The sequence below is a fragment of the Corvus cornix genome, chromosome 1, assembly GCF_000738735.6.
Source record: "Corvus cornix cornix isolate S_Up_H32 chromosome 1, ASM73873v5, whole genome shotgun sequence".
Classification (NCBI taxonomy): Eukaryota; Metazoa; Chordata; class Aves; order Passeriformes; family Corvidae; genus Corvus; species Corvus cornix.
In genome coordinates this window covers 87197014-87221071 of record NC_046332.1, presented here as the reverse complement: position 1 = coordinate 87221071, position 24058 = coordinate 87197014, and the positions used below count along the sequence as shown (strand labels likewise).

The window sequence follows — 24058 nt, the reverse complement described above, 5'->3', positions numbered from 1 at the left end:
TTAGTTATTTGGTCCCCTTTCCTAGTCACATGTTTTTCCTAACTTGACTCTACAGACAAAAAACTCCCAGGGGCACAGGCTGGCTCCTGCTTTATGAAATGCTTTGTAGAACCTCAGCTGAGACCTGCAGGTTTGCTTAATGAGCAATCCTAAATAAATATACCTGCTGGAAAAACAAAACACTACCTTTCCATCCACCTAGCAGGATATAGACACAACAAAAGAGTAACACAGACTCTTTCTTCCAATAGCTGCTCAGATGGACCTGTGTTTAAATGTCAGCAGGAGAACTCATTTCCTTTTACTTCCTGACTCAGAGGCTCTTTAATCTTGTATCTCCTGAGCTCAGGAACAGGAAAAAAAAGAAATCAGAGATGAATGAATAGGAACAGTACATGAGAGATTCCCAGATATTCCTCATGTAATAAATTAACCTCTGAGCAATCAGACTTATTCAAGAAGTCCAGTTTCTCAAAGAGCTGAAAGTGAGCTGTACACAAGCTGGGAAGCTTTTAATTTTCTGATTTCTAAATGGGGAAGTTTAGGGGGAAAACTTTGGAGGAGATTTTGCATTTATGTCTGAAATTGCCAAGCAGCGAATGGGAAGTTTCTGAAGTGGTGCAAAGGGGGGACAGGTGTTTCTGTGCTCTCAGGGCTGTCATTTGTAGTGCTGTGACCAAACCAAGGAATGTGAGCCATGGATGAGGGAGGCCAGATGCAAGGCAGAGACATGATTAAAAGCTTTGAGACTGCAGTGGGCAAAGCATTCCCAACCCTTCCCTCAACACCAGCTATTAAGGCAGTGAGATTCACAGACCCAGGAGAAGCCAAAGAGGCTGGGTTTGAACTGAGTATGCGTGTGCCCACAGTAATTACATTATCCACACATATTAATCTCGTAATTTTAATTACATAAATGTATTTTTCCTCTTTAATGAGCATAGTTTATCCATTTAAACTGATCGTTTCAATTTTACAGGCAGTGATCATAGGATCTTATATGCAGAGAGAAAATTTCCTGTTGGCATATTTTACACCACACAGATTGAAGAAAATATACTTTTTAATCCCCAATCAATATCTGAAGAGCATGCAATTAGCAGATACCAAGGTAGTTAACATAAATCTGCAAGTTAAAGAGCCAATTCACTCTGATTTATAACACATAGAGTAATAATTTCATCATCGTCTCTCCCAGAAAGCATCTGAAGCTTTGTAGCATGAAGATGTCAAAACTGTACTTAAGATTGTTCAGAGTACTGAATTGTAGTGGTTATTGCCTTTTGGTTCTTTGAAGTGTTGCATAGCACATGAAATAGTCCCCATTATAATACCTTGCTCTTCTCCGTAGAGGTCACTGGATAACTTAAATCAGTCTTGGGTGAAATATTAAAAGGAGATTGTCAATTGTAATATGAACAATTCTCTTTTTCCCCCCCTTACTTGTCCTTTTACAACATGAACGTTTTGTAATAGAAAGGAGTTCCTTTAAGGGGAAAAAGATCCCTGGCATCATTTGTGCAATTCATGTCAATCAATAGCCAAATAAATTAACTGACTGGTACGCATACATGGAATAATAATCTAACATATTTTTGCAACCCAAGCCTGCTTCCTTGTATGCATTTTTTTTGCACAGGATCAGGTTGGTTGCCGCTGAAGTTTTGTGGCTGTGAAAATTTATTACCCACAGAGTCAATCTGCATTCTGGCTGCCAAGTCTGAATAAATAGAGTCATTGTGCTTGTCTGGAATATGTAACCAAAGTTCATGGAGTCAGCTTGACTTTCACATCCCATGAGATTCATAAAAGCCAACACCCTGGTATGTGCTCTTGATTCCTGCCAAAATTTAGTAAAATCGTATAAACAGAAGTTGAAGAAGCAATCAGAACACACTCTGAGGGACATGGCTCTGCACTCTAGCCCCAGCTGATCTCAAAAGGGAAGACACAAGTTTTTTCTTTTCAAAGCAAAAATAGTATGGCTACTCTCCTGTGGCGGCAGGTAACTGCAGGGGCTGAAAATCCCCCCCTCTCAGAGTGCACAGGGAAGAAGCAATCAATCCTCTCAGGTTCCTTAATTTTGCTCATGTGCCGTGTACTGAAGGAAGAGATCAGGCAGCATTTGCCTGCAAGTGGCCATCCTTCTCAAGAGAGGACAGGGACAGACTGGCCCTGCAGGGTGTGAGTGGTGTAAGCGAAACCAGCCCCTCCACAGGCAAGCCAAGACAAACAGAAAGCCTTGTCATTTCACAAGAGACCTCGGGGAAGAGCAGTCTCAGAAAGTTCACAGCTTTAGCACAGTAAAATAAAAAGTCTTGTCAGCCTGATCTGGCTCGCCACCCAAGCCCCACAGGGTGATAGAAGCCCACCCAGCCCGGCGCCCTCCTGGGCATCTTGGGGTTGCCTCCCACCCACGGCAGCCTAGGGACAGTTGGGGTGGGCTGCTGGCCCTGGGGGACCTGTCCATGCTTCAGCATCACCCTGTCATGGTCAAGCCATAAAAACTGATGCTGAATCAAGTTACACCCGTAGCTCCCGTGGGAACATGGGTGCCTATGTTTCTTTCCCATCATGTATGTGCTGAGTGTTGCCAGGGTGCATCGCTGGAAATGCATCTTTCTGGTAAGACTGTCTGCAGCACAGGCATTTAGGACAAGCCAAATCTGTCATGACATTGCAACAGAACAAAAGTCGATGCTCGATGGCAATTGGTGTGGGACTTTTCACTTCTGGATACGGAGTGACAATCAACAAAAACAGGATAATTATCCTGAAATGAACAGTCATGCATCTACCTTCCTCCAGAAGGAATAATTTCTAGTAGAGTCTTTATAAACAGTACTTCTACATATGAAATGTAATATTTCAGCTAATTTGAAGCCATCTGTAATGAATTTTGAAACAAATTGAAAAAAGAGCAAAGCTTTCTTTCTGTAAGACCTGTTAGGACATCACTTTCCAAAGCCAAAGATCAACTGAGCAGAGCACCAAGGCTGGAACATCTAGAGAAAAGAGTTTTATTGGGCAGGTTGTAACACAACACTGCATTAGCCCTGTTCATTGTTAGAACCATTTTTAGACAGTGATAATTGCATTCACATATGCCACGTCCAAATATTTTAACCACATTAAGTCCTTTTAGTGTTGTGTTCCCTTTTATTCACCTCTTCGTCAGTGCAATACTTGATGTTTGATCAGAAGGGAAAATGAGTGAAAAAGGAGATGAGAATACTCAGGCTTGGAGAAAAATACAGAGCCTGCATCATTTCTGCAAATGAATTTCTCTCAAAAAAAATGCCTTGATAAAGTTGGAGGAAAATATCTTTCTGATGAGAAGTTTCTCACTCCACTGAGCACAGAAGACTTATTTCATGAAGTCTGGCTACATGCAAGTCTGACTGCAACCAAACCCGCACAAATCAGAGATAAGCAAAAGTGGAAAAAATTAAGTTTTGGGTAGAGGAATGGTTGGAACCTCAGGTGATATTTTACTTAATCCAAATGCTCCGTTCAGCCCTCTGTCACTATAATGTGAGTGTGTTTTTAGACTGGAGGAATAGCCACTGTAACAGCCTGACTTAACTTGGGTAAGTCCATTATTTCCTGTGTATTAGAGAAGCAATTCTTTTGGTATCCAACTTAACTAGAATCCAGAGTAAGATTTAAGCCAGCTGAGCCAAGGTTTTTTTTGTGGTTTGCCAGCTCTGATTTTAAAATCTCTGTGACATCTAAATTTGCACTTCCACAAGGCATGACAAGAAGACCAAGATTGCCTCACTGAAACTGTCAGATGAAACAAAATAAGAGCTCGGTCTTGTCCTGCCAAACTTGGCTCATATCACTGTCTATCTTACAAAATCAGATTCTATGGTTGGCAGGTAGGATCAAGCTCTAAATTTGAATGCCACAACTATGAATGACAGTGAAAAAAGTTAGGGATCAGCTTGGATCTTGGACATGCCCAAAATTTGGGGACATTTAAACATAGCACTTTGATCTGCATGCTTCTCGGTAACAGAACTCTAAAACAGACAGGAAATTAAATTTAAAGTGTAAGGGCATCTTCCTTGTCTCCTCATGTGGATGCTGTGACTAAGCGGAGTTTTAGCTTGGTAAATCTCCAAAGCCTGCCCTCTTCCACTCATATCACCTTTTTCCAAAACTTTTTTCTGTATCTAACGTAACATTCTTAACCCCATCTTCTTGAATCTTTCATTAGAACTTTTTCCCCTTGTGAAGTAGAATTACTGTATGAACATCTGTTTTGACTGGCGTGGGAATGTATCCCAGTGCAATCAATTCAGCAGTGTCAGCTAACTTGAGGCATAAAGAAGGATTTCCAGGCTGGATTTTGCTTGTCCCTGTCTCTCATAAGCCTTACAGCCTGTGCACTTCTCCTCCTGCTGCAGAGAGCCCTTGCTGAAGCCAGCCACTGTGCCTGAGTCTTGGTCCAGCTCAAGCCTGGTCACCGAGCTCTGTTTGCCTGCAGGCAAATGCATTCCAGCGTGCCTGCAAGAGAATGGTTAAATAACCAGCAGTCACAAATAATTAGTGCTGTTTGTGACATCACAGCTATTAAAAGTTGTTAGAGGAGAAGCACCCCACTTGTGTCTCTCTCACACGTGTGCACACACACGTGCATGCACACAAACACAAGTCTCAGCCTCTCTAGGAGCTGCCTGCTGCTCCCTGCAAGCCAGAAGGTCAAGCTCACTTCTCTCCCCTTGGCCATTGAGCTCGGGCAGGGGTGATGTCAGCATGAGGAGCTGTGTGAAGGAGATGTGGTGCACAGAGGTGGATGACAACAGAAACAGAGAAAGAGGCAGCTGAGAGCATGTTGGAAAACAAAATGAACTCAGAAGGGGAAAGGGATTAAGGGAATAAAAAAATTGATGAAGAAAAGAAACTGGGGGGAGAAGGACACTATAAAGGGAGTAGAAGTTATATTAGAACATGATGAGAAATAAGTAAAAAGATTCAGAAGCCAATCTATCAAAACTACTGTTTAAGAAAAAGAGACTGAGGAACCATTGCTACAATTTCTCCTGCACCTAGGATGAAAACTGCCTCCTCTGAAGTCAGTGAGAGTTTAACCACTGGTTTCAATCAGCCTAGGGTGTTACCCCTTTCTTTATTTTTATTTCCTAGCACAATCCAAGCAGATACTTGGGTAGTAGCAGATGCATCACAGTTGATTGACATAGCACATCCCTGGGAAGTGCCACCACTGTTTCGGGAATTTAGGCTTGTCTTTCCCCTGTTTTCACATATATGGACTTCTCAAAAAAAAAAATCTACTTTAATTTCTGAGCTTTCAGACTTCCCAATAAATCTTTTAAAGCCTGTGGCACAACACTGATAATTCTTGTCTGCGATAGCCTAGGTGCAAGCAGCACTTCAACCAAGTTACTTTTTCCTGGATAAGGAGACAACTTCTGTGGAGACAGAGGAGGTTTTCCAAGGTGACTGCTGATTTGTTTGCAATGACTGAGACTTTCCTACAGTGGCATTGGAAATTAATCATTTTATTAATGTAAAATGACAAGGATTTTTCTTCTGCTCATCTCCACTGAAAAAGATTAAAGTTAGCTCATCTGTGTTGAAACCTTGCATGATTGTTGGGGACAGACTGCAGGAAAAATCTGAGCAGATGCAGGACAGAAGACTCAGCATTTACAGATCTATAAAATTCTCTGTATGGTTAATATCCATGCTGATTATACAGCAATTTGGAGATCCAAATCACTTTACAAGTATTAACTACTTAATACAATGCCCCTGAGAGGTATTTAGGTAGAGCTAAGAAAGAATTATTATCTCTATAGAACTGACAGGGAGACTGTGACTGAGATGCAGCTTGTTTGAAGCCACATGGCAAGTCAGCTACAAAGTCAGGATTAGCACTTGGGTCTTTCACTCCCAGGTGCCATGTTCAAGTCACTAGACTGTGTTGCCCCTGAAGATTAATAAGGATTAATGGGCAAAGCAGAGGAGAAAGAACAATGTACGCCAAGAACATACTAATAAAACTCCAGGGTGAAAAATTAATACCGAGGTGTTGAAAGGCCTCAGAAAAATCATGAAATCCAGAAGGAGTTTTACAGTTTCTTAAAAGATGTGGCTCTGATGATAACCAACTCCAAAATGGGAAGAAAGGGAGACCCCTTTAAGTCTTACAGCCTGTAAATCTTAAATAAATATGAACCAGACAGTGAAAATCACATTCATACATTCATATTGCAAATTTACAGAGAAACACTCAAACTGCAGTTTACAAGTGATTTTAAATCCCTCAGAAATCCACACTGGAAAGCAATCCTGAAACAAAGCCCCTAGGAACAGTGAGGAGTACAGAATAATGCAGTGAGAGAAGGCATGTTAGGAATCACTTATGATAAATTGCCTGACCTGATCTCCTCGGGCAACTTCTTGCGGCCACAAGATACTCATGGGCATTTAAACAGAGCAAGTCTGTGGGTGCGAGAGGCTTTCATTACTTCAGTTTTCAGCCCTGATGAGCAGCTCTGCACTCTTCAAGGAGAACACTGAAAATTGGAGAGGGTTTCAAGACGAGGGAGAAAGATGCTTAACTCGTTGGGAAAACATGCCCTGGAGCAAAAGATATCCGCACAATGAACTGAGCTTGACTGAAGCAGGGCTGCTGGCTGGCTGGCTTGATCACAGTCTATAAACACCTGTGCCGGGAAGGGAGCTGGGAGGCTGCAGGGCAGCTCTGTCTCACAGGCACAGGTCTAACTTCCAGCAAAAGAAAGTGTTTATAAACTCATCTTAACATGGAAGGTGGAAAACTGTGCATGTGGTTGGACTGAGGTGGGTTCACAACCACAGGATTATCCAGAAGGTTTGCTCTGGGTCCACAACAGCACCAAGATTTGAAGCAGAAAAAAACCACTCTGCAGAGTCCCATCACCCAAGTTAAAGCATGCAGGCAGGTTGTGCTCTTCACAAAAATTTATTCCTGGCTTCACTAGCTTAGGAATAAACTGCATTTAAGCTAAAAACAAGCAAAACCTTGTGAAATAAAAACAGAATCAACATGGAAGACATGTGAAGAATGAAATATGAAAGAAGACAGATATCAAAGTGTTTTTCCTGGTTTGGTTCCCAAATGGCAGTATATAGTAATGACATCTTTCCTTAACCCTGGCTTGGAAAAAGTATGTCTACAGCTCATTAACTGCAGTCCAATATAGGGTGACATCCAGCACTCTGGGTGGTTGCTAACATGAGGGCTGCTGACTTAGAGCATAAATGGTTCACTGCACAGTTCCAGGGCAGCACCTACCACGCAAGGAAGACAAACAAGATGCTCTGGAAGCTATGGAATTTACTCATGCACAGGTAGCATGTATTACTTCACTGTCACCAAAGAAATGGTTCAACTTCTCACCACGTGCACACCTGTGCCATCTCAGTGAAGTCTCTGGTGTAGCTTGTGTAACTCCATACAATCACTGTAACTGAGCTCTCTCGCAAAAACAGCAGTTAATCCACAGGACGGGCAAGATGGAAAGCAAAATGTCTGAATCTGCCAACAGCCAGTTTACTGGCTTTGATTTGCCAAAAGTTGCTGTGGGTGAGGTATAGGAAAATGCATCTACAGTCAGCCCACAGTGCCTCCAAGACAGTCTTCCAAGCCCAGCAGAACATACTTCAGTAGTTCTCATTTGTTTCTTATCCAAAAATGCCTGTGAGCCCAGCAGTTTATGAAGCAATTCTTTTGCAACAAATTAAAAAAAGAGGGATTTCTGGGGAGCACTCTTAACACTCCTGGATCTCCATCTCAATAGCTGTATTCAACCCCTTCTGCTCACTGCTCAGTCCCAATTACAATGAGCTAGCTCACTGCTCAGTCCCAATTACAATAAAAGTATTTAATTTCCTCTCTGATTTCCCTTCAACAACAGATTGCAACTTGTCACACTTCAAGCTAATTTTGGTAGCTCATTTAACACACACAGAAACCTGAGTATGTTCCCAAGCTCTGGCTCATTGCAATAAAGGATGGAGAAAGGAGATGAAATCTCTGGAGACTGAGAACCCAACCATGATTACTGCTGGCTGAAAACTTGTTTTGTCCCAGTTGTCTTGGGGTACAGCTAGAATATTTCATGAATGATTAATAGGCTATAGGCAGATCAATGAGAGTCTGCCCGAAATGAATCTTAACCAACTCAGCTGGGGATCAAAGAAGTCTAAGCAGCCAGTGTCCTGTAATTTGCAATTCTTGATGTAGTGAAACAGCATAATTCATACTCATTTACTGTGGCTGGTTTCTCTAGCCCATGTACCTGAGACACCTGAGGGGTTTCTTTTCCCTTCCCTCCTTCCTACTCAGCATGTAAGTTATTATGTGGTGAGTTGGCCTCCAATATCCGTGTTCATATTGAGGAGAACTTTCCTCCGTTAAGTAGCCCCACTGATTCCAAGAACTGAAAATTCAGGATTATGTTCATTGCTGGTTAACACATTCTACCACTTATCAGGAGAATATTAAGCTTCCCTTTATATAAAGCACTTTTTAGTGCTAAGTCTTGGAGATATTAAAATTCTGTTGGCAATATCAAAATTACTTCTTATCCCCAATTTCTATAACCAGCATAGTCACTTACTTCCAGGAATAAAAAGACTGTAGACCATATTCTCAGCTTTCTTGGTGGATGATGAGTTGGCCTCAGTAAAGTTGTTAATGATGTAAAATAAAATGCAAATTAAATAGCACAGTCAAAATGTAGCTATTAAAAAAATAGTCATGTAGGCATTATATGATATGAAGTACCACCCCTTTGCTTACATTGTTTGATAGATAATACCAGCATATTAGAAACATAATAAATCACAAAAAGCTGTTTCTATAGCTGTGAGTTTCTCAAACTATGGGTCATGACCCTCCATGGGGATTCACGAATGAGTGTGAATGGGATCACAAACGGTTAGCAAGAAGTGAGGGCAGATATTTCCACATAAGTTGAGCAGCCCAGTCCTGTGGCAGGGAGTAGAACAAGAGAGAAGACTGTAATTAGTGGCTGCAAGTATTTATACTTGCTAGGAAACTGCTAACTACCTTTAATTACAACAGCTCACTTTCTCCAGGAGAGGGGAGCAATATAGGCTAGAATTAAAATTGCTGGATAGTTGCTAACTGCCTTTCATTGCAGGCAATAGATCTGTTTCTCCAGGGAGGAAGAATAAACTTGCGACTGGATCTTATTCCCCATCATTTAGAAATGGGGCCATTACCAACTCGGGGTCACACAAATATGCAATCAAACACAGTTGTATTTCCAGACCGTATAAGAAAGAAATCAATAGTCTCATTTAGAGTGTGACCACCAGGCAAAGACTTAGGTGCCCCATGCAATCTGCATTGCACCTCAGTGAAGAAGGATGTTTATTAAAGGACTTAAAATGAGAGGGTAATTGAAAAAGTAGAATGATCTCACTGAAAAACACTTGTACATTTCTATGTCATCTGAATCCACTTTCTTGTCCAGAAGGGATCATCTTTCCAAAGTTTTCAGCAACTGGATGCACCAAGATGGAAACTGAAGATTGGCACACTTACAGAGGCTGCAGTTCCACAGTGTCTCCTGGCTCGGTTAGCACACCAAATTGGGTCAACACAAGGGACCTCTCCTCTTCCCTCCTGAGGGCAGCTTTCCTCAAGCCTGGAAGAAAAATTATCCAGCACTTCTTCCTCTCAAAATTAGGGATTTTAGGGAAATACAACAGTGACATGAACCCCACATCCCATATTAGGGGCTTTTAGCATCATCAAAGTTCATGTTTCCTTTCTTGTGGTCTCTGCAATATCCACAAGGCCTGTGGCTGCGGAGCAACCTGTCTCCTTCGATGCCTTCTGGCTACCAGAGCCACCATATACCTTTTTCCAGGAGTGCTCTGCAGCTCCGGAGAGGAGTGGACACAATGTCAGGTGGAAGTGACCTTGCTGGTGGACATGACCTTATGTCAGCAGCAAAGGTCTCCACTGCACACTACCCCCCCAATACCATTCCGATTCTCACACTGCACTCTGTGGTGTGACACACTCTCCGTGGGGAAGCAGCTCAGAAAAGGGATCTAGGTTACAAATAACACAGGGGAAATTAAGGGGGGGGGAAAAAAAAAAAGAACAAAAATGAAGGAAAATTGTTATTTTTCAACTGAATCAGTTTTCTAACCTGTTGTACTGCACAAGCACATGAGCACCTGGGTGGCCCAAGGCAGGAGTGGGAAACATGAGAAGTGTTTTCAACAGCACTGCCACATAGTGGCTGCATGAGGGAAAGACTGGCCCTGGCTGCTGGTGGGGAGGAAAAGATGACCTGAACGGTGTCTACACAACTTGGCCATGGAAAAGGGCTCAGATAGTGAGAGAGGCTCCTGAGTTTTGCAGACAACGGTGTAACATAGTGCAGGCTTCAGCATGGAAGTTGGGCAGCTTGAAACTCAAAATGGCCATAGCCTCCTGCTAGTGAGAGTGATTAGGCATGGGAGCAGAGGAACTTGTGTTGGCCCAGGGCGTTAAGAAAGAGTTTAAGCCATAAATCATTCTAAAACCTGAGGTTTGGGTCTCCCCTGAACTTGTGGGCAAGAATGTGTGGTATGACATTGTCCTAAAGAACCCCTTGCAGAGGAGAGAGGAGAAGTGATTCCAGCCCACAGGACTGGAGAGTGGCTGCACTCTTCAAGGCCTGAAGCCAGTGGCATGGATAGTTTTGTATCCAAGAGCATGCAAATAATATGACCTATGGGAAACAGCAAAAAATACCAGACTCACCATATTATTTTCCTAACACTAAAAACAATGTGTTCATGCCATGGGAAAGCTCCTACTGAGCTGCTGGTACCTTCCAAGCCCTTCCCACAGGTTCTCTGTCCACTGCAGCAAGTCAACACTAAGGAAAAACCATCCTGTGAGCTATGCCACTGTGTCTTCTGACAATCTGGTGTGTGATACACATCGAACTACATCTCCCCAGGGAACTCAGGAGGCACAAGTTATTTCAGAAAGTACACAGAGCAGAAATCCTGCCTCCAAAATCAAGTGGAAACTCTTCCCACTCCTGTCAGATCTTTAGGGATCCATTCAGGGGATCTTTTCACACTTTTCTGTGAAATACGATGTAACTGCAGCCACAAGTCAGGTTTTATCAAGTTTTTCCTTGCAATTTGTCAGCAGCGTTTTTGCCAAGCCAAAAGGGTTACCTCCATAGTCTCTGGTGCTGAGCAAGATACCTGTAAGTCATCCAGCTTGTTTGGAAATAGGGATGCAGTCCCCAGCAGGCTGATAAGTCAGGAAGAGCAGTTTCAAAACGTATTTACTGGTAATTGCAATGAGAAAATATACTTTTATTTTCCTGCCCCTTGACTCTCTGTACTGCTTAGCTCTGTGTCCCTTCTGTGCCATGTGAAGCACAGCCTGGACAGGTGCAGCTGGGGATAGGACACTCTGGCCATGTCCAAGTGGAATGGAGGCTTTAAGGCAGATTTTCAAAACATTATGGATTTCATCTTTGCTTAGCAGCTGATTACTGTGCCATGAATCACACCACTTGAAGTGATTGAAAAATAATAATAGTAAAGTGGCAAACTAGCTCAGGGATAGGCTTGGGGGTCCTATTAAACTTGAGAAACTATGATTTCTATTCCCAGACCTGGTGGTTAACACAAGAACAAGAACCATGTTTCCCCACCCCATCCAAAGAGTTGTACTAGGCAAAAACTGAAGAGCAAACCAGCAAAAGGTCAATCCTGTACTGAGTAGGCAAATGTTGCCAGCAGATTAACATGGCAGCACTCATGAAAAGTCTACAGCAGCTCTGGCAAGCTTTGCAAAACTTATAATTCATCGCAAAAGGAACCAAATATGTGATGTTTGTTTCTGTGGAAGAATGGGAGGAGACTAATGGTAAAGGAGAAGGAGTGGGAGTGTGGAAGCGGGGAGAGGGGAAAGCAGAAAACCAAGTCCTGGCGAGCTTTCAGGGACCTACAGAAAAAATTGTCTAAATAGAGTAGTTCAGACCTCAAATACTGTGTGGTGCTTTGACAATCTTCTGGGTTTTGGCATTTTAAACAAAGTGTGTTCTTACATTTACTAGTCTGGAATGTCCATTTGACTATAGACTCTCTGCTACTTTGCTCATACTTTAACATTTTGGACATGTGACAAAAATGTGTGTAACGCATTTTTTAAAGTGTTGATTGTGCTCATAATTTTCAAGTCAGAATATAAAATAAACATCTCTGCCCTTTCTTCCAGCAGGCAGCACAGAGATCTGCTCTCCGCGTTCTATCTGACAGGTACATTTTGTCATTTTTATGAACTATAAATTGCTTTATGAAACGTTGAGCCCTATTTATTGTGGCATATAACTCATAATCGGATTTTGTCCCCAAAGTATCTGTGAACTGGGATGTTAAACATTTTGCATGCTTGGATTTGTCATGCATGTGTAGAGTTTATTACTGCAAAAATCACAGTCTTGTTGTATTTCATACAGAGTATGCAGAATCCCTTGTTGTGATACCAAACGAGAGATAAGAAACTTACTGGAGAAGGCATGAATGATGCAGTAAATTCTGAGCTTAGAGTTTGCTGAGATATATCTGAACTCATTTCTCAGCAATAAGTACTTCATTTATTCCGGGATGTTCTCTTTTGACTTTTTCCAAGTCCTTTCCCTGGGAATTATTCTTCCTTTGATGAGATTCTCTGTATGTTTTGTACACAAAAACAATGCCCTTTTTTACCCCTTAAGTTTTAAGGGATTGGTATTTTGGAGGAATTTAATTAATTTTTTCACTTCTTCTGGAACTGCAGCAGTGCTCCAGGCAGATAAGCAGGGGACCAAATCCTTAGTGTTCAGGTTTTACTCAGCTCTTTTTCAAGCAAAAATCTATTAACTTCAATGGGAAACTTGCCTGAGTGAGGAATTCAGGATTTGGGCCATAGTAAATGTTATAGTTGGGTTGTAGGTCTGCACAGGTATTTACCTTAAATGACTTTTATGAAAGAGGATTGATTGAAATATAAGGTAGCTTTCTAAGACGGTTCTGATTTCTTTTCCAGTTTTGGGAAAGGGGGTAGGGAAGGGGGAGGAGACACTGTACATTTTAGTGCCTGTGAAAAAGAACTAGCAGATTTACATTTTTCCACAAATGAGGTACTGTGTCATGCAGGCTGACACAGAGTAAATTTCCCCATGCCTTGTTGGCAGCCCCCTCTGCTCCGTCTGGCCCCCAGCCCCCCGCCTCCCTGGGAATAAGCGGTAATTGACTCTGGAAGCCAGCTCAGGCCAGGATTTCTCCAGAGCAGAGCCTGTCACTTAGGCTGAATTATATGTTGTGCATGGATGAATAACATTTCTCTCTGCTTGGAGGCTAAGATGGCCAAAATTATCAACCTTCCCTCCCCAAGTTTACAAACAGCGTTTTGTTTAGAATTTTTTGCCCCCCTTTAAGGAAAAAAAATCCTGAGTGAAATGTATGGGATGTGGGTGAAATTGCTGGCACAGTTATAGGGCACAGAAGTATTTGCTGTAACTGGAATGAATGCAAAAAGAAAGTGGAGTTGGAGTCAAAAGAAAGTGGAGTTGGAGTCAGCATCATGCCCCTCTCCCTGGAGGTGTGCAAACTCACCCCAAGGCAAAGCAGATTTTGCACTTGGTGGGGACAATACCGTGACCAAAGGAAACATGGGAATTTTTTTCACAGCATCCTCCCCCTGGGCTGAATGAGGAACATTCCTGCAGGAGTGCTCCTGGAGGTAATTAACAAGCCCCAAACCCCACAGTTTGATTTCTGTCTCCCCTGGAAAGAAAAGTGGTGGTGATGGATCAATGTTCCCTACCTCATCAAAGGTGGTGAGGGAGCTGGGTGCAGGCTGGCCTCATCCAAAGGGCAGAAGGGCCTCAGTATTAATAACCATCACACCTCAGATTTAGGATTTATGACCAAATATTTCCCTGTCTGCCCCTAAAAGCATGCTCAGGGTCTACAGCTTTCCAACCTGCTCTGCAAATATTCAGCTGCCAGGGCACCCTCCTTCCCCTGCCTTCTGGAGGGGGTGCTGGGAAGGCTGGGGGTGCACCCTGGGGGTTTGCCTCCCTGCCACCCATGACCTCACTGCAGCAAGCAAATGGGAGGGCAGGGGGCCAAAATCCCACACTGTGACAGCAGTTTCTGTCTCCTCTTGGCTAGAGTGAGGATGCCTGTGATACTGCTGCTCATTAGTTGTGTCCCAGTAGCAACTCAGAGCTCCCAGTCACACACCAGCACTTCCCAGCAACAAGGGAGATGGCAGCTTACTATAAAGCTTTCAGTAATTTTGCCCTTTTTTTTTTTTTTTTAATATTCTCCAGCAGTTCCTGCTGCAGTTCTTGCTTTCAGGTTCTAGTAAAGAGGTAACAATTAGCTAAACTAAAAGAGGAGAAAAAAACTAAACAAACAAAAAAGAGAGTTTTTATACCTAGCCATTGACTTCTGTAGTGCATTGCACTCAGTCTTGTTTTCAGAATGACACAGTAACCCCCAGCAGATTTATGTGCAAACACAAAGATTAGTGACCCAGAAGCTTGACTGAAACAGCTTTTCTGCTTCCAGAAGACAGGTTGCTCTGCACATGCACTCACTATTTTGTCAGCAAAGATGCACTGGCCCCATTAGCTTTTCATTCTCTCATGAAAAGCCCTCGGTGTTTATTCAGTACAGCTTGGTTTTAATTTTATTGTGCTCTTCAGTAAAGTGGTCAAACTATACAGATAACTCACTTTCTGGGACAGAGAAGAGCAAGAACTTAACTCATATGCCTTAATGGTATAGTGCTGGCATATTTTCAATTGTCTGACTCCCATATCCACTGCCTGAATAGCTTTCAAATGAAGAAAAATTCCTGTAACTAAAATATTCAGTGTGTTCTGTTGTTATTTAACAGTAAGCAGTGTGGTTAAGCCAGGTCTTAAACCTGCTTAATCCCACTGAGCTAAATAGATTTTATTATTGACTCCCATGGTTCCAGAACTCTGACCTTAAGGCTGAAGTTAAAAGCTAATTTTTTTTGCAGTCTGTTCCACTAACCCAGAAGCTCTTGCTTGCTGGATACATTTGCAATAGAGAATGTCCAGCTGTAAATTACAGCTGTTTGCAATCCTACCCAAACACAACACTCATTATTATTCTTTTGTTCTTTTTCGGCTGAAAAGCCCACCATGAGGGAGACCGTACAGTACTTAATCCACACATTAAATTTATTCGCAGCTCATATTCATGTGCAAGATAAGATTTTCCATGAAGTCAAGATTTACAGTGGTCCTAGGGCACTTTTACTCCCCTGGTTGCTTTTAATTCTCTGTGCCGGAGTGTAGGCCAAGTGGGTCTGCTGAAGAGTTTTAAACACTTGGAGGAAACTGCTGTACCACTGCTGAATTTCCTCTCTGGTTGTAACAAGGGAAAGACAAGTCCTTTGCTGAGTGCTTGGGTGGTACTTGGGAGATGTGCTGACTTCACAGCCACGGTCTGCTCTCCTTTCTGTGTACTTGTACTGGAGGATGCAGGCAAAACCCACCAGCTCTGCCCATAAAAATCTCAGCACAGGCATTTAAGGTACAGGCAGAGCTGAACCCACTCATCTCAGGAGCCATATGGCTGTGCTGGCAGGCCAGCCACACCCAGCTGATAAGCCCTGAAAAGAGTCCAGCTCAATAGCTTACACTCAGCACCTGCGTGATACATATGTGTCGTCCAGACCTGAACTGTGAAGCACGGGCTATGATAAACCTTTTAGATTTACCAGCTTGTGCTGTTCACAGAGTAGGCATCTCAGCACCAGCATCCATTTGTCAGTGGAGACAAGCCCCATTCATGATGGCTGGTGAGCTTCACAGCCTGTCTTGACCTTCAGTCTGGGCAGGAGGGATAGTGCTTTGCACTCCCATGTAACCATGCCATGCCGTGGTTAGGACACCAAAATGCGGGCTGTACCAGAGATGAGGTGGTTTACCCTGATGGGACTGGCCAGTAGCACTTAGGATCCTGAAAGGCAAACAAAATTTTCCCCTTCCCCTCTGGAGAAGTGAAGAGTTTGGGGAGCTGAGAAACAGCAGAGCCTCACATCTGTGGGGAGAGACATTTGCAAGCAGAGATGCTGCTGCACGGCCTCTCATGGCTGCATGCATGCATTTAGCACTGAGGTGCAAGAGAAATCAAAAAGGTTGACCTCAGACAACCCAGTCCCTTCCCCTGAGATTGTAAGCAGCCACAAAATTGATGATTAGTCCAGCAGGATGTGTAGCACAGCTCTTCTTCAGACAAAGCCACACTGAGATACACTATTTGTGTTAGGAGGCCTGGGGAGGCACTGCCTGTAAAATATTAAAGCAACAGTAAGAGGCAATGTAGATTTTTAATAGATCACTTAGGGCAGGCAAGGCAGCTGTCCAAGCAGCCTTAAAACTTTTTGTGGAAGGAGACAAAGTTTTCTTGTTCTCAGGTATCTGCTTGAGCTGTGATTATGCAAAGCACTTAAACTTGTGATACCCTAAAGTAAGTAAATAGTCCAGTGGCAGCTAGCAAAAATACTCATGTGCTTCATGTCACTCACATACTTACTGTTTGTGTTGGACTGATGTTTTCGATAACATCGCCTTTCACACCGTGAGAGTCCTTCACATGAGAAGCTACATCAGTCAGCTTATCAGTGAGTGACTCAGCTGGCAGGCTGGCCAGAAAGGCTTCATGCGGCAGCATTGTGCAATCAGTGAGAGCCGAGGGGAAGCCTTGGCTTGGGACAGCTGATCTGGGTCCCAGCAGAGAGTGACGGAACTGAGATCACAGGCTCCACAGGAGTCAAAAAGGTTGGCTGGAGAAGAGCCTACGCGCACAGTGCTCACTGCCACAGAGGCAGACACGCAGCTCTCACTGTTAGCACATTGCTTAAACTTCCTGGATTATCCTTGAAAGGAAAAAGAGAATACCTCTGAGAGAGAATATATGGATTTATCATTTATGTCTTACATGAAAGCTTGGCTGTTTGGAAATGCTGGTGTCTCACACTTGCATCCCCCCCTCCTGCCCCCCGCCCCAGTATAGAGCAGCTGCTCCTTGGAATGGTCTAGAGTTTCTCACAGAAACTGCTAGTTCTGCTAGTCACAGAACATGGAGGTGGAAGACTAATGATACATATTGTATATAGGATACTTTTCCCAGTATTGGAGAATGTTGTGAATTAGTGAAAAAGGGCTTTAGAAGAAGAGTCTGTGTAGACAGCTTTGAGTGAAAAGGAATAGGTATCTCTGTAAAACTGGGACTCCATTTCCCTCTATTTAATTTGTGAGCAAGACCTGTAGCGCTCACTTTTTTGCTGCTGGATGTTTTCTCATACCTTGACTATTGTTGGTATTTATTTAGAATTGTTCTACCATAACACCAAAGATGTGATGCGGATGTACTGCTGTGTGAGAAGGTGGAGCAGAACTATCCCAGGGAACTGTAACAATTTTGAGCCCTACTAAATACTGGAATTCCTTTGATGTTTAAAGACAGAAAAAGAAAAGTTAAGATGTATTTTTTTCTTCAAGGACGTGATAGTGTTTTGCTATCATGGGAGCCAAACATTTCCCACCTCCCTATGGGCAAACTTGTGCATTTGCTCCCCAAAGATATCTGGGAGAAGACAATCAGTTTGTGTTCCCAGAAACGTCTGCATTTTGAAAAAAATATCTATCTGCTAGAAGAAAGGTCTGACTAGTAATTTCTCACATATTTTCTTTGACTTCCTTGGTCTTTTAAGAAACATTGTGAGTATAATTACAGCGTGAATGTGGAAGGTAAAAATGCAAGGTGTAGGTCTGCGGTCTTTCACATATTAGTAAGGAGAAAACAGGTCCCATTTCTGGCTGGCAGCATGAAGAATATGCAAAGTGCTATTGGGAAGAAGAGTGTATATGTGTGCAGCATATGAAGTGCCTCAGCATATGATTAACCTCACCGGGTATGTAGTAAATAGTAGATAACTGTGATCAAAAAAGTATTCATGTGATTTATCAAACTGAGCAACTGTGCATTTTGCAGTGAAGCAGGAGGTCAATCCTGAAATCTAGGGCAAGTAGAGCAATAGGAAATTGCAGGGACTAAGAAGTTAATCATACTGTTGGACTGCTTCCATCTGGTTTTGAAAGACGGAGTCAGTACAGTGCTAGCGAGGATGCTTCACAGCAACAGATCAGGAATTAATTTTTTCAGCAAATCTTCAGCTATCATTTGTGGTAACACAGGCTTATAAAAATGTAATTTAATTTCTTCGGAATAAATCACATAGGACAAGAAGTGTGAGAGTGTTTTTCTAATGTGTGTATCTGAGGAAAATTTAAAAAGTGTGAGAGTAGGAAAAACAGGAACAATACAAAAGGAAACAAACGTTAACAATATAGAACCTGGGAGGCATGTGTGGCTATCCTGTTAAATTGTGCACATAATTTTCTTTGAAAAATCAGTTTGCAGTTGGGAAACTTCTACATTTTTATGACTCTTGGAGGCATAATCTTGTCTAACCTGTCTGTCTATCTTCATAAATCTGGATAAAAGGAGCACTGACCTAAAGTTTTATGGAATTGATGCTCTGAACACCATGTCCATATATCATGAGTGTGTAGCTATAGGCAGTGAGTTTGTTAATGAATTCTGTTTTCCTTGTTATCAATACTACTTGTGATATTTCAATGAGATTTGAACACTATGCTCCCTCTGGGCAATAAAAGTCCCCCTAGGCAACGAACCTGTTGTAAAACAAGGGATTTTAACCCTGAAAGTAATTCTTGTAGCTAAAACTTGCTTCATTCAAAGAGGTGGGAGAACAGTTAGTTGATAACATTATGCCTTTCTTACTTCAGCAGTGGGATAAGAGAACAGAGAGCCCTATACTAGGAGTGACATATTGTGCTATTTTTAGTGCTATGCTGCAAAAAGTGAAATGTTCTAAATACATTTGTATCTATTTCCTGGCAGTCTGATGAAAGACAGCTCAGGTTTACACAGCACCAAGAGCAGGAAACTGGCGGCCGCGCTGTTCACACAAATCACCACTTTCATTACCACTTTATTTTAAGAAAAGCTGAAAATTCATAGCAAGCAGTAACACCTCAGCCTGGTCCAGTTACATGGCACAAGTTTGGGACTTATGACCCCTGTGTGCTTGTGAATCGTGTCCTAGCTGTAGCTCAGGGAGTCTCTGGAGCAGGTGCAGCAATGCAAAGGAGAAATCTCAGTTCCCTCTGAGTGAGGCAGCAGTCCATGCAGCAGATGGAAGGAGATCCCCCCTTCAAGCTTTAATCGTTCAGTAATCAGCGAGGCACAACAGGGCTTTCTGGCATCAGCTCCATGGATGATGACATGCTTGCTCCAGTTGGTTTTTCCTGCCTTCCTGCAAAGGTGGTTTAGAAATCTCAGCTAAATTTCTGGGTTTGCCTTTGTCCCTGGTAAGGCTATCTGCCTTCTGTATTTTTTAATTTTAGATTCAAGAGCATTTTCTCCTTGCGCTTGCTTTTGTTCTGACTCCGGCAACAATGGAAGCAAAAAGGAAAGGGGAGACTGGTTTGCTCAGGGGAGAGCAGTCAGGTTCTGCAGGACGCCAGTGCCATGAAAAAGATATGTTTGTGCCCAGGATGGGCAAGGGATTCCTCAGAACAGTGTCTTCATGAGGCCCCAGTGGAGACAACACACAGTCTGTGCTTTGGCTGGCCCTTTGTTCTCTGAGGGGTGAAGAGGATACTACACAGATGCAGAACTGTGTCCAGTTTCCTTGCAGGCAAAAAAATAGGATGAGTCAGTACAAAGAGTGAGGTACCCTGTGATTTCTCCGTGGGGATTAGTTGTGGCTGAAGCAGGCCTGAAATGCTCCTGCAAGGAGTCACATTGCTGTGATCTGAGATACTTTGCTCCCCCATGCAGTCCCATCCAGATGTCTCCTCCTTTTTTTCATGACTGCCTCGATTTTGATGTAAGTCGCAGGAGATTTTTATCCTTTCCTCTCCCCTTGGAAAAGTATTGGATTTATTCTACCATTGAGGAATGGTTCATACTGTTCTAGGTTTCTTGCATTTCAGTGAAAGGAAATGTTTGAACAGCCTGGGTTTTCTCCCAAAGAAAAACTGGAGCATTTGTGAAATTAAACAAAGCTCTTAGGATGGAACAGCTTTTTACCACTTAGCTATTTCACATATGCTGGTGTGAAGGGACAGCAGAAGTCCCGTAGGGCACTACTAGCTCCCCAAGACCCTCACTGGGAACTTGATGAGCAGGGAAAGTGTTCAGGCTCTGGAACCATTGAAACCTTTTTGATGTAAACTGAGACTAGAAATCTCAAATGGCTCATTTTCTAAAGTTACAAGTGGTTTTTTTTGCTCACTCAACATTTCCAGGGAGTCTGTCTGGTGACTTTTTCTTTACAAATTACCAGACCAAGCACTTTCTGCTTTATTTTTCATTATTATTGCTTTCTTTTGAGGTTGTTTCATGGGTAAATTCAGAATTGGAGGGCTTTGTTCCAAACTGGAATGGCATGAAATTTCAAATTCCTTCTCCGAATGGAAGACCTTCCTTCTCTCAAGGACTGTATTTATAGTAGGCTGCCCTTTTTGCAGTCAGAGAGGGGCCAGATCATATTATGACTGTTTGCTCTAATGTGTTTTTAACTTAGAAGTAAAATTAGGCCTGGATTGAAACTGGGTGTAAAAAGTCTAAGTTCAGACATTGCATTTCTATAACCTGAAAATGTTATCATTTTGAAAGGCAGAAACAAATAGAAATTATTTAAATTAAATCAGGTATTTTTCCATGGGGTGTGATATAAATATGACACATGCTTTCTTTAATATGGTCTGCAATCTTCCATCATTTTAGCCAAAAAGAAAGTTGTTTATTTTAAAGGTAGGTATTTTATATCTAACAAAATTTACTTTGCATAGCAGTGTATCTTCTGTGTTAGATTGCTATCAAGATTTTAAAGTGTTTTTTCGTTCTTGACTCAGGCACAGAACTCTTTTTCATGGCAGGACACTGCCTCTCACCCACACATTCACACAGAAGAGGCCCTTCTCTGTGAAAAATTAGCAGACAAATAATTCACAAATAGCTCTCACTTATTACTTACTGGCACAACCAAACATAACTGCTCTAAATGAACAGTTTGGCAAATTAAAAAAAAAAAAAAAGAAAAAACAAACCCCAGAACAGGGGAGCGGGGTTAAAAAATCCCATGATTCTGATTTAATAGATAAAAATCCCCCCTTGAAAAGTCCTAGAGACCTGCCAAGTAAATTTCTTGCTTTGCAATGATCCTTTCAGACACTTTAATATGCTTTTTCGAGGACCTGCTGTGGTCCTGGTGTTGTGCATACCCAGGGAGGCTTGTATTGTTTCATGTCTAAGAAGGTGATGCCTGCTGGCGGGGAAGGTGCTGGTTAGGGGGCAGCTACACCCTGGTTCCTAGCAGCCCTGAAGGACTTTGCTTGTCATTCCCATCTTCCTTTTCTTCCTTCCTACATTCCTTTTAGAGGGAAAAGAGGAAAACCAGACATGCAGCCTCTATCATGCATCTTCCCCCACGTGGCCTCAGATTTCCATGATTTTGGCTAAGTTTCCCAAGGGGACCTTGTCTCAGAGCCTCTCTGTTTGCATATCATGGACCCTTGCTGTGTTTCGTGCCCAGGCTGCCCCTTCCCCATTCTTCAAAACCACCCTGACCCCACTGGGGTGCCTGGAACCCTCCCTGGAACCCCATCTCCTACCAGTCTCCTCCAGCTGCCCCAGTGTAGCAGGAGCCAAGCCCCTCTGGTTTGCAGTGTCATGAGTGCAGCCCAGTGGAGGGTACCCAAGCATCACCCACTGCTGAAAGGTTGATGGGGACCCCATCACTGGAGGAGGACAGTGGAGAAACAGCTGTGGTGAGGGCCAGCCCTGTTGCCTTGTTTTGCAGCCCCAGGGACACCGGCACGTTCCTTTGGCTGAGACGGGTGGGACACAGCCCAGCTGGGCAGCAGCAGGGCCGGCACTGCCACCCATCCAGCCAGGGCTGCCCTCGGCTGCCGGCCCCACAGTGGGGCAGCCACGCCATCAGCTGGCCATGACGGGTTCTGTCTGCTCCTTGAGTCCTCGCACTCAACTCCCCGCAGTAACCATCACTCTTTCCCTCCTAATAATGCCCTCGAATACTGATTTCCTGAAGCTACTTCTTTAAGGTCATGCCGTCCCTTTTTCTAAAACTTAATAAGCTTGATACTGACCATGTGGAGTTAGAGTGAGTTTGTAAATATTTGTATCTTCAGTATTATTTCTTTGATAGCAAACACTAGGACAATAATTCCCACATTAAAAGGGCTCTTGGGGAGGGTTTAGGAACTCTGGCCAGGCAAAAATAGTTGCCTGAAGGAAGAGGAAAAACCTTGGAGAATTACCAGACTCTTTTTTTAAATTTTGAGACAAATGGACTTTTCAAACTTTGCCCTGAAAAGAGATCTGGTCATGACCTACTATAAATCTCATATGGCCATTTAAAACCCCACAGTGCTCTGGTTAAACAGCATTGCACCAGACAAAACCTCCAGGGCATGGGGACATTGCTGCGGTTTTTCCTTTTCAAGCTTGTATATTGTCCCCATAACATATTGCCAATGTTCACAGGACCAAATGAGACTGTGGCCTTTCTTTAATGTACTCAGAGCTCTTGTGTTGAGAGCCTGTGAGGTCAACAGGAAAACATGGAATGAAATCTCAGCTGAATATCGGTCTTTCCCAGGCTTCCTGGCAATTTCCAACTTCTCACTCTTTTGTTTTCACTTAATAAGATAGAGCTTGTCTCGCGCTCAATTAAAAAAAAAAAAAAAAGTGGTGAAAGAGCTAAGACTCAGAAAATGAGCAGTTTTATAAAAGCCTGGCATATTCCCAGTCTGCTGAACCTAATAAGAAGCACACTCATTTTTCCAGTTTGAAACTTTCTGGTGCGAGCACCCCTAGTGCAAACATCTCCCACAGGACTTGTGGGAAGAGCACCAGTATATAGAAAAATGAGAGTGCTGGTATTCTGACATGAAAGCTGTAGCCTACATTTTTGAAATAATGATGTTGAAAAGTGGAGCTCTGAGAAGAACCTAATTTTGGGCTTCTCCCGCTGTCAGATCACCCTCAGCTTTCTCCCTTCTCCTGCTAGAGAGACTCACGGCACAGCACCTCTCTCTGTTAAAGCTGAAGGGGAAAGCAACAACTGCAAAGTCATTTGTGCAAACCCAGAGAACAGCCTGAGAAGACAGCAAAACCTAAACACTCCTTTGAGATTATCACTCTCTAATTGATAGAGATGTATTGGTTCATATGTACCTCTGTTTCAACTTCTGTTTTTACACCATTTTCTGTATTAGCATATTATGTGCTTGTCAAGTGCAACCAAATTTTAACCTCAGATTGCTGATGTTTTATAAGCATTATATAATTTTTTTTTTGTTTTCCTAAATTACTGTAAGGGACTTAATGTTGATGAAACGCAGCAGGTTGACACCTGATTATCCAGGAGATTTTCCCTTGTGTTGCAAGTACATCTGCCCCACTCCTGGAGCCTTGAATTATCCCCATGCATATTCTTTATGTGTGCAGACAAAGGGCACTGTTGAAGCAATGAGCGCCTCAGCATTTGATGTCGCTAGCTAATCTGAGCCAACGCTACATTATTTTCTAAGAAATGTATTTTGTATTATTTTCTTCCATTTGGTCAAAATGCAGCATTAGCCATTTAACAAGAGCCATGATAAATTTCTGTCATTGTCCACTGTATGTTGCTGTCCTCTGCCTTTGTAAGGTCTCACAGATTGGTTAGACTGGGAATTATGACAGAGTTGCCCTACTGAAATTATTAGGGTTATTTTTATAACCAAAATCTGGTATTACTATGGAGCAGCAGTAAATTGTGGATCTGGTTTTAATTGTTCACGTGTCAGCCATTTACCACACCAGCCTTTTAAATATATTACAACAAATTATGAAAACACTC

At 42.7% G+C, this 24058-nt stretch overlaps 1 protein-coding gene across 1 annotated transcript in view; it reads left to right on the top strand.

Moving 5' to 3' along the window:
- AFF3 (AF4/FMR2 family member 3) overlaps positions 1-24058 on the top strand; it is a 318503-nt gene that overhangs the window by 230568 nt on the left and 63877 nt on the right. Inside the window, 1 exon segment of the mRNA XM_039548666.1 lies at positions 12287-12327. Coding sequence (XP_039404600.1) covers positions 12287-12327 — 41 coding nt within the window.